Source organism: Mirounga leonina, unplaced genomic scaffold (genome assembly GCF_011800145.1).
Source record: "Mirounga leonina isolate KUSES-001 unplaced genomic scaffold, KU_Mleo_1.0 Mir_115, whole genome shotgun sequence".
Lineage (NCBI taxonomy): Eukaryota > Metazoa > Chordata > Mammalia > Carnivora > Phocidae > Mirounga > Mirounga leonina.
Genome location: NW_023270268.1, coordinates 101,065,264 through 101,076,626, shown reverse-complemented (window position 1 = coordinate 101,076,626; position 11,363 = coordinate 101,065,264). Strand labels below are relative to the sequence as shown.

Sequence of the window (11,363 nt, the reverse complement as noted above, 5' to 3'; positions counted from 1 at the left end):
AGAAAGAAAGAAAGAAAGAAAGAAAGAAAGAAAGAAAGAAAGAAAGAGAAAGAGAAGAAAGAAAGAAAAAAAAAGCTTTCTTGATACTAGATTGCCTACAGCTACCTCTCCTTTGCTCTGTACCCTTTATAGTAAAACATGAAGCTTCCATCTACATTCTGCCCATATTTGCTGGCTTCTCCTCCTCTTTTTTTTCTTGAACCTATTCTATTCAATTTTCTGCTTTCCATAATTTGCCAGCTCAGCTCTTGTCAAGGTCACCAGTGAAATCCACATGGTCAAATCTTAGTGTCTTCGCATGCGGTCTATCTTGTAGCATTTGACACATTGACACTCTCTCCTTCTTGAAACAGTTACTTCTCCAGGCTCTGGGTCCTCTCATCTATAGTCTTCCTCCTTGCCAGTGGCTCCTTGTCCTTTGCTGACTCCTGACCCTTTGACATCAGAGTGCCCAGGGCTCATCTAATGAACCTCTTCTCTATCTATACTCCTTCCAGAAAGTAGTTTTATCTTTTCTTATGGCTTTAAATAACATTTATACCCCAATGGAGCCCAAGCATATATATCTGCCAATTTAAAGAAAAACCTTTTAAGCCAATCAAGGTTAACACCAAAAACAATTTCTAACAGACCCCTAAGCTTGCTCTTTCCTCAATCTGACAACTTTCCAGCCGCTTAAAATAGCTTTATTTAGTTTTGTAGAAATATCTTTCATTTTTCTTTGGATATTGGAGCCCTACATTTATATCATAGAATTTCAGAGTTGAAAAGAACAATAGCGATTAAATAGTTTAATAAACTTGTTTTATAAATAAGGAAATTGAAACTCAGAGAATTTATGTCCAAAGCCACTCAGATAGAAGTAATGATTTTTTAAAAATTAAATTCACTTAATCTATTTAGATTATGAAGTATTTAAGCATTTTTCTAAAAGGACTTCACAATAAAATGACGATGAAATTAAAACTTTAGAAATAGGGACTAAGAAAAATATATGTGAAAGTAGAAAATACTAAAAGATACAATTAATATTATTTTAAATTTTGGAGTGTCAGTAAATGTGCTTATTGGTCAGAGGGCCATTTCAGACATGTTCAGAGCAATGCGCTCGCCTCTGGTATATGGCTTATTTATTAATCTATTTTTCATGGTAATTGATCTTCCACATAAAACACTGCCAGACATTTGTGCTTAAAGTTTATTAGATATTTGCAATAGGCTGGAGCTGTTTGGCATTGCTAAGTAAAAATATATTTTTTTAATTTGTTGGTTAGGCAACTGTTCCTTTATAATAGTTTATTTGGGATGATTAATCATTTGAGACCTGCCTGTAGACACAAGGCACTGCATTATAAATCACATCTTATTTTCATTCATAGGGAATGAAATGATATTCATTTTTTGGACATGATTTATCATTTGCAGGTTGTATCTGTTATCTGTGTGAGCTAGGAAAATGGATGGATTGCCTTATTAAAAATTCTTCACCTTTTGCTATTATATTCTCTGCATAGCCAGAGAAAAACCATGAACAAGAACTACTCCACATCCCAATATTAAGCTGTACTGAATTACTGATGGAAGGAAAGGTTACAGATGAGTTCCTTTGTTATCAGAGAAAAGAAATACATGCCAGCATCTGGACTTTTCAAGCCATTTCACCCAAGTATCATTTGATCTGTTTTTTTTAGGACACCTACTTACTATTTACACATACTGTGTCTTCTTCCAGAAGCATAGGGAGTAGTATAGGTGGTATGCCTTGAGCTAAGTGTTTTTTCTTTGCAGGCAATTCCTCCAGTTCTCGGTGATCATAATCTCAAAGTTAAAGCAGTTGCTACTCTTTTATGAAATGCCAGTCTCACTGCTGATCTGTTCCTCTGTTCCCAGCCTGCCATTGTGAAAGCTGGTCACCAGGGCCATTGTCGTCTGGTGACAATGACAGGATGTCTAATCCTAAAAGGGTTTCTCAGATGAAGCTGTAAGGAAATTTAATCGAACATCAAGAGCAAACAGTATTCAGGGTTTTTGGACCAGACTTGCATTACAATCCTAGCACTGCTAGTTACTGTCTTTGTCTTTGGACAATTTAACTCTAGGAGTTACAAATTCCTTATATGCACAGTGGGGATTTAAAAAAAAAATAAGTATCTCAGAGTTGTTGTGAGGGCTGAGTGAGCACCAGCATAAAGAAAAGCTTTCAGAATTGGTACTTATTGCAGGCATTACACATAAGGCTAGGGAAAATATGTTAATCTATCTATCTGACTCTCAGACTTCCCATCTATAAAGTGGGAAATAATATTTTTGCAGAATTTCCCTAGGACTTTGGTATAATGTATATAAAACATTTAACACACATCTGGATGTAATAAGAGGTGATCAATCATTTTATGACATCTGGACATCTGCCAAGCTGGGTCTGTAGTATCTCTTTGGTCTTGTATTTTTTAAGCATCATTTTCAGTTAGTATTTACTTAGTAAACATAGTTTTAGGGGATTATTCAGAGTGATATTCTGGGCAAGTAAACTGGCAGTACAATGTACAGGTAAGAGTACGGATAACCTCAGTTCTAGTCCCAGCTCTGCCACTTACTCTTCTTCTGACCTTCAAATTACATGACCTCTCTGCGCCTCAAATTCCTTATCTATAAAATGGGGATGTGATAGTGCCTGTCTGGTCGGATTTTTGTTAGAATGGAATAAAGGAATATAGAAAATGCAGTTGAAGTAGCATCTGACAAATATAAGTGCTAAGTAAGTATTTGCTATTGTTATTTCCTGAAAGGCCCAAAAACACCTGTTCAAATGTATATACACACACAATGCATGTAGGCATTCATGTACTTTTGCATCCATTCACTTGTACATAAACATATCTACCTTGGTTGGCTGAGAATAAACAAGAACATGCAATCATATATTGAATTTAGCTGAGAAATTAGTTAAGAACTATGTGTTAAGTGGATTCTAATAAGATAAATTATTTTTCATTATTATAGGGAGGATGACTATTATATTGAAGATACACCAATTTATGGTAACTTAGATGACATAGTCCCAGGTAAGTTTTTTTTTTCCAAAAATTATATTTATCTATAAATTAATATCCATCCCCTTAATTCCACAGCATTTGAGGTGGCTTATTTTTGGTTGCAATCACATTTAAATATCCCAATGGTAACCATAGGTTCAATAATGTTTAGCATATTATTTAGTATATATTCCAAAGCTGCATATTATAAATTGTATTGCAACATCCTGTTTTTCTATATTTTCTTCATTTTACTGTAGTAGAAATGTGAATACAGGAGACTCTATTACTATGAATTTTGACACACACAATTCTATGAAATAAAGCTATTTCTAGAACAGAAAATGGCTCAGGGAAAGAGCTTTGCACTCTGTACAAAAGCAAATCTACAGTGAATAATCTGAAACAAGGAGCATGTTCTCTGGTTTCCCTTGTTTTAACTGCTCATGTTAAGCAGAGAACCTAGGGCCACATTGATGGCAAGTGGGGAAAGAGAAGAACTAAATTACTACTGACTAGGTTATACATTTTTTGTTCTTAGGTAACAAGTACTTTTCAATTCCCAGCATCCTTTATTACTTGAAACATCCCAACCACCCCAAAACAAAATGCCACTAAATTCCTTAAAGCAGACAATCATGATCTGATCCCAGAGTTCTGATGAGAGAAGCCAGGAGGCTAAATGCTAGCATTTAACCCCATCCTTGCACCCGCAAGCATTTCACTTCATTCGTGAATTGGGGGTTAACAGAGATTTCCAGAAATGGACTAAACTCTCTGAATCTCTGTATATCAAATCTAAGCTATCTAAATGTCTGTATATGCAATTCTCCTAAAGTTAGGAATGTGAGAATATTAAAGGATTCAAAATTTATTTAATTAAAAAAATGTATTTAATCTTTGTCTTTCCCCTCCTTTTAAAGTATCTTCTAATCTCTAGACTCCGAGAAATCAGAACTATTTTTTAGGACTATCCTGTTAAAAATAATTTGCCCTCCTGTTTCACCTTGCAGAATCATCATGCCTACCTGTAATATTTGAGGTTTCAATTCTTCCATACTCTGGTGATACAAAGCCCACCATATCTGCAATTTCCATATCTAAGGGAGCATAGGTGCCACCCACATGTTCTGATTTAGTAATTTTAAGAATAGGGTTTAGGAATTTGCTACTTAACAAATTTCCAGATAAGTCTAATATATGTTTTCCATGGACCATGCTTCGAGAAATATCATTCTTCTGTGTTGCTTTTCAGAAAGGGTTGAATGATTATAAGATAACTTGCACTGTAGTAAATATATCTTTTTTTCTATGGGATCAAATCAATGCCATCCACATTTCTGCCAGGCAACTGGCCATCCTACAAGTCACTTTCTCTCTTCTCCCTTTCAAACAGGCACATCTGGGGGAAGAAAGGGAGGGATGGTTTAATAAGCATGTCCCCACAGGATGAAATGACTGCAGGTCTGCTGGCTATTGGACACTGCACAGAAACCCTAAATACTTAGGACCAGCATTACAGAGCTCCAGACCCCTCCCCCCAAACATCTTGGATGTGCTGTCACTGATTTATGGGACAAAAAACATGACCTAAACATTCTTTTTCAAAAATAGAGGTGTTTAAATGCCTCTGAGTAAAACTTCTTACTCGTGGGTAAAATGACCAAATTGCAATCATCGGCACATGTGCACTGCGCTGTACCACTGTGCACCATTTGCAATCGCACCCAAATAGAAGCAAACACATGGGATCTCTATAACATCCAAATGGAAGCTTAAGTTGAGCCCATCATGTCCTGCAATGGCATAAATTAATATGATCTAGTCTTTATCCCAAGTGACCTTCTTTTGTCTTATTATTAACTCCATGGGGTAAAAGACTTCTTCACATTCTGATCTGCGGAAAATGGTTTGTGCTTCCTTACTTTTTTGCATCTCCACAAAAAAAACAAGCCGAATGATTCTTGGGGATTTAACATATACAGCTAAGTGTGGTTTGGGTCATGTATTTTTATTTGTGCCAGCATTTTTTTCATTTTTTCATTGTAAATCATGATCTTTTCAATTCTCAAGAACCAGTGGATGAAAATTGCTATGAACAAATGAAAGCTCAACCAGAGAGATATACAAATGAACTGCAAGAAGCCACCCCACCTGCACAGGTGAGTTTCGTTGTCTGTATTAAGGGTCAAGCTCAGCCTAGATCACAGCACGGCTGCATGTTTCAAGAATATAAGAGCAGCACATTCTGATTCACATCTGAAGCAGTCTGATATTTTACAGGCCAGATCAGTGTCAAGTTCTGGGACCTGAGCTCTAAAGGGAACCTCAAAGGCAAATAAACGGCACTCAGAACCACACGCAAAAAGTCAAAATTTTGTACCATTACAAAGCCAATAGGTTGAAGGAAAAAGTGGATTCTCTTCTTAACAATTAAGCTTTTTCTTTCAGATTGAAAAAAATTATGTACATCACAAAGATAAACATAAAAGTTGACACATATATAATGCTCATAAGACCTAGTTGTCAGGAATTTATGGGGGTAGTGGGAGAAGGGGAGAAGGAAGGAGAAGAGAGAAAGAGACAGTGCTTTAGTTAAAAGATAAATTAGCTGGATATAAAAGACCATACTTCTATTTTATAAGGCAAATGAGTGTAAATTTTAACACAAGTTCTATGGCTGTGGGTTAATGGCAAGAGATTTTCACATGGCTTGTGCAGGGTGAGGTAAGATAAAAATGCAAGCAGAAACATATGAAAACCCAAGAAGAAACAGATAGTTTTTCCTTTTCCTACCACAATCAGTTCCACCTCCTCAGACATAGCACTGACTTCATCAGAAACCATTCACAATTCTTCATCTACATGCTGTTGAAATGTTATAAATTTGTTAAAAGAGTTCTTCCTTTCCATCCTAGATCTTGTCCCTTCAATTATGTGTTCTCTTGTTACTCCCTGAAATAGTGAGAGGGCCAGCCAGCATCTTCTACGTGGTCCTTATGTGTCAGGCCTTGTCATATGTTCTTTATATGTATTATCGTTTTAGAGTTTTATGAGGGAAACAGCATTATTTCTTCCATTTGACAGAGGCTTGAGAAGGATGAAAAACTTGCCCTAAAGCGCTCAGGTACTAAGTAGAAAGAGAATCTAAACTTAGTCCTAACAGAAAATATTTTCTTCCCTAAGATGGGTCACATCTTGAAAACTTCCCATTAAGATAGAATTTTTCTCTTTTCCTCGATATGAATCCACCAAGAAATCAGAATTCTTGAAGTTTTTAAGAAACCAAGATGTGGTAAGGTTTAAACAGATTATGAAGTCACTTTCTGATGCACAAATCTGTCACCTGATGTGTGATTAATGGTAAAAAATTTTTTAGATAAAAGGTATGAAAACCTGCATGTTCTAATATACCTGCTAAATCCAATATAATAAAGAGAAACCTCTTAGAGAAGGCTAAAATATAACCACACCATCTGAAATGTAGAGATTCACAGCACCTTAATTGTAAAAGAGCTGAAAATTCATAATAAAAGTTGCTATTTAGTACATATGAATTGTGGTACATCTGGGTTTTACTCAAGTGGAAATTGTGCAAAGCTTAAAATGTCTTTAAAAGCCTGCTATTTTATAAATTATGTATTTAAAGATACTTCTAAGGAGATTAGTATTTATTCTTTTATACCCTTCTCACAAATTTAGTTTCACAAATTAAACATAATTTCTTTATATTTGCTCAATTCCATTTTATTAGAATGATCATGATCATCAAAACCACTACCCGGTTTGCTACTACAATACTTACTTTGGTCAATTACAAGAGCACTCTACAATATTATGCAGAAAGCTTTATGGATAAAGTGACTATTTGTTGGGAAAAGAAATAAACTCCTTGCCCTTTAAAAATGATGTGCACAGTTCAGTAGTTGTAATTTCAATATCTATGTCTACCATTAACTAAGAAGAGTTCATCAGGAAACCTAATAATAAAATGAGTCCACAGAGTTCCTGTATCATAAAACAAAGTGAGGGATACAAGTGTGAGCTTGTACCTCTCCTCTTCATGTTCCAGTCTCCCACTGATCTTGCCTTTCCCTCCTATGTCAGAAGTATCCACTCTCCTTTCCTAAGCCAATACCAATTTATGCTCTTGATCATTTCCTCCATTGCTTTCAAGATCTTGCACCTTCAATTATTTAATTTGTCTCCATTTTCGTTTTTTTTCTTTAAAGAATCATTACGATTTACCTATCAATATGCAAAAATCACCCCAATATTTAAAAACAAAAACAAACAAAACAACAAAATTTGCCTTCTGCCTGTGTTTCTCTTTAATTCTTAAACTGATTCTTACTTTCCTCTACTGTTTCCATAGATACACAATCTTTTACTCCTGGCTATATTTTTTCCACCCATACACTCGACTGAAACCATTCTCTGGAAGTCACAAGTGACTCTTCATGTACAATCTGTGATCCTTTCTCAGGACTCACATTCTTTGAATTCTGCAACACTTGATAAAGTTGACCAACTGTTGACCAAACATACATTATTTGAAATGCTTTTAGTTATAAGTACAGAAATAAAGATCTCCAAACCCAGCCTGAAACAAGCTCAAAGGGAACCTGGGAACAGGCAGGCAAGAAGGAAATAAAAGGGGAAGATGGAAAACTATAATTTTTGCCAGATGCCAGTCACAAAAATGGATACTGTCATCTTTATACTTCTGAATCTTTATACTTTATACTTCTGAACTTCAAAAATGTAGAAAAAGTGGGGATTTTTGTGGGTACCATCAAATGACCAGTTATTAAACATATGCAAAATAGATTTTGAGATTCATTAAATTCCTTCCTATTATGTTTATTCCCAGCTTAACAAATTGGAGTATTGTCACTTGGTGAAAGCAACACAGGGCAAGAGCTACCTAAGGTGAAGTCAGGGGGAGAGGCACATGAGAGTCCATCTAAAATGTTCATGTATATTTTGCGTATAAAAATAAAAATACACACACAAAAATTTCATCTAAGCATTTTTCTACTCAAAAGTCTTGAGTTGACTATTGTTTTTTGTTGTCATCCTACCTGGCCAATTTGGCAAAACAAGGTAGCCAAAGCCCAGAAAACAAGCTGCTTGTTTTTCATAGATCTTAGAAATTCCCAGAAGTCATCAAAGTTAAAGAATGAGATAACAACAAAAAGTTAACATGCCTTTCTTTTTAGGCAACTGAGGAACCACAGATGTTCTATGCCTCACTGGATCACAACTGTAAGGGGAAGCACAGGAAGCCCAAGAAAGAGAATAGTTATTTGTTAGACAAGGATGAAGATGAGCAGTTACATGCTGTGGATGCCAGCCTTTCTAAAACCACTTCAGTAGACAATTTCCCACTCGAGAGCCAGGAAATAGAGGAAAATGTTCATGATGATCCCATCAGACTGTTTGGATTGATTCATGCAAAGAGAGAATCTATAAACTAGCTGGACTATGATCTAGCTCAATAATCCCACTCTTACTGGAGATGTTTAAAAAAAAAATCCCTATATGACACAAGATTTGGGAGCGTGACGATCTAAATCATTTATTAGTGGGATGGTGGCTTACCTCTTATCCAGAGCTTATGTTCTTGCAAACCAAATGTAATGCCATGAAAATTAGTTATTTGAATTTGCTTACCAAATGCCTAAGTAGTAAAATGTAAAATAAAATCAAGTTTGCAAATTGAACCTAATTACGAAGTCACAACTTCACCAACAATATTTAATACCCTGTGAAATAAACAAAAAAAAATGTTTTAAGCATAAGTATACTCTAGAACATGTTGAAAGAAAAATAAAAGCCACCATTTAAAAAAATATTTTTCCTTTTTCATCCATGGAACACCCCTTAGTTGAAAGAAATTTCTGATTGAAAGACATGGGACATTAAATATATTTCTACAAGAAGTGGAAGAGTCTTCTTAAGAAGTATTGTTCCCACATGGAAGTATCTTTATTGCTTTTTAAAATTGTTATAAAGTTAATGCATGCTCCTTATAACAATAAACAGATATAAAAAAGAATTTGGATATTCCACTAGCCAGAGATAATTACTATGAGCAACTTTCCATATGTACATACATCAGTTGTCTCTTTCTTTTTTTCTCTTTTACCAAAAAAGGGAGTGATTATTTTACACATATTATTTAAACTTTTCCCACTTAATATATTGGTGATTTATTTTCCTTATTTTTTTAACTATAACTAAATACAGTTACATATTATAATTTCAATGCCTGCATAGCATCTCACGGATGACTACATTAGAATTTATTCAAATAATTTGAAAGTACATTTAGCTCATTTTCAAGTTCTGTTTTTCACTTTTACAAATAATATTTCAATGAGAATACATTTCCACACGGGTGTAAGTACTTACCTGACTTCTCGAGGCTAAATGCCTGGGAAAAGAATTGCTACTTCAAAAAGTGTACATGGTGAGTATCCATAGAATATATTTCTAAAAGGTCAAGAGTTTGATCAAGGTATGTGTCCAACTTAAATTCCTAACCTGCCCTCCAAAAAGTTATTTTTAAAAAAATCTTTCTGTTATCTTTCTCCATTTGGAATAGAAGTTTAATTGGGTCTCAAGTCATCACTGACCAAGGACAGTGTACATGTGAGCTGTCAGTCCTGCCCTCTAACCAGAGCTTAGTGGATTTCATTCATTCTTCTTCAGTTCTCTGTTGAGCTCCCAGTGTAGTGTAGGCACTAAGTTAGACACTCGTGTACAACGAGGGAAACAGAGGTAAAACAAGGTAGGCCCTGTCCCCATGGAACTATAAACATGTAGAAAAGATGAGTATCAGGTTAATAAAGTATCAGTACTAGTAAAAAAAATATAATTAAGAAAATAGAATGAGAAATAATAATGGAGAGAAGGACATCTCTGAAGAGAAAATTTTAATTCTGAGAACTGAACAATGAGGAGTGACCCATGTAAAGAGAGAGGAAGGAAGAGCATGTATGGAAGAGTTCTATCCATATTTGGAAGTACCAACTTCTGTCAATAATTGTTTTCCATTATGAACTGGCATAGAATTAAATGTCAATGCTAGAGTAAAATATTTCAAGTTGTCCACAATGTCATAAAAAAATCCAAAAAATATTAATGTCTAAGGGCAGAAGAATAAGAATCAGGTTTCTGATTTTAGAGAAAAACCATGAAAACATAAGAAATAATAATTAATAAGTATATATTGACTTTAAATTTTAAAAATATTTGCTATCATGTATTTGTGTTACATTTCTATACATACCATGGTTCAGTAAAAATAAAGTTTGATTGTATTTTTGGCAGTTACTTTTTCCCATAACTAATCTACATCATTCACTTATATTATTGACCTAGCTCCTAAAGATATTTGCATTTTTTGCCTCTGGTTTATACCATTTGAATTCCACTCAATATTTTGAGTTTTACGTATCAAATGTACTTGATGACTGATAATTTGGAAGGTTTTAACTACAAATTTAACTTCCTTAATAAATAAAAGACTATTCAAGTTATCTATTTCCTGTTGAGTGAATGTGGTAGTTTGTGTCTTTTGAGGAATGTGTCCCTCTCATTTAAGTTGTTTAATTTATTAGCATGAAGTTGTTCAAAATATTCCAATATTGTCCTTTTAATATCTGAAGAATCTAGTAAATTTAACTTCTCTTTGATGCTTCTTTTTCCCCCCTCATCTGTCTAGTTAGAGATTTATCAACTTTTTTATTTCCTCAAAGAACCAGTTACCATTCACATAATTTTTCTGTTGTTTTTATATTTTCTGTTTCATCAATTTGCCCTCTGGTTTATATTATATTATTTCTTCTGTTTGTTGTATTTTCATCTGTTCTTTTTTTAGCTTCTCAAGGTGGAAGCTGAGGTCAGTAATGAGACTTTTCTTCTTGTCTAAAATGGGCATTTGTTTTCATAAATCTCCCACAAATTTTGATATATTGTGTTGTTATTTTTATTTCAAATATTTCTAATTTCCCTTTGATTCCTTCTTTGGCCTATTGGTTATTTAGAAGTGTATTATTTACGCAAACAATGAATCATGGAACACTACATCAAAAACTAACAATGTAATGTATGGTGATTAACATAACATAATAAAAAAAAATCCAGTTCATTTATCCCATTAAAAAAAAAAAGAAGTGTATTATTTAGTTTCCAAGTATTTGAAGAGTTTCCAGATATCTTTTTGTTATTGATTTCTAATTTAACTCCACTGTGGTAAGAAAACATATGACTTGAATCCTTTTAAATTTATTGATGCCCAGAATATAGTCTATCTCAGTG

The 11,363-nt window shown here is 34.2% G+C and overlaps 1 protein-coding gene across 1 annotated transcript in view; it reads left to right on the top strand.

The window, feature by feature from the left end:
* Nucleotides 1-10,782, top strand: part of LOC118007124 (T-cell receptor-associated transmembrane adapter 1) — a 34,584-nt gene extending 23,802 nt beyond the window's left edge. The window contains exons 4-6 of the mRNA XM_035000210.1: nucleotides 3,004-3,065; nucleotides 5,109-5,197; nucleotides 8,258-10,782. Of these exons, the coding sequence (XP_034856101.1) occupies nucleotides 3,004-3,065; nucleotides 5,109-5,197; nucleotides 8,258-8,515 (409 nt within the window). The 3' untranslated portion in view covers nucleotides 8,516-10,782. The remainder of the gene's footprint in view (nucleotides 1-3,003; nucleotides 3,066-5,108; nucleotides 5,198-8,257) is intronic.
* The last annotated feature ends 581 nt before the right edge of the window (nucleotides 10,783-11,363 follow it).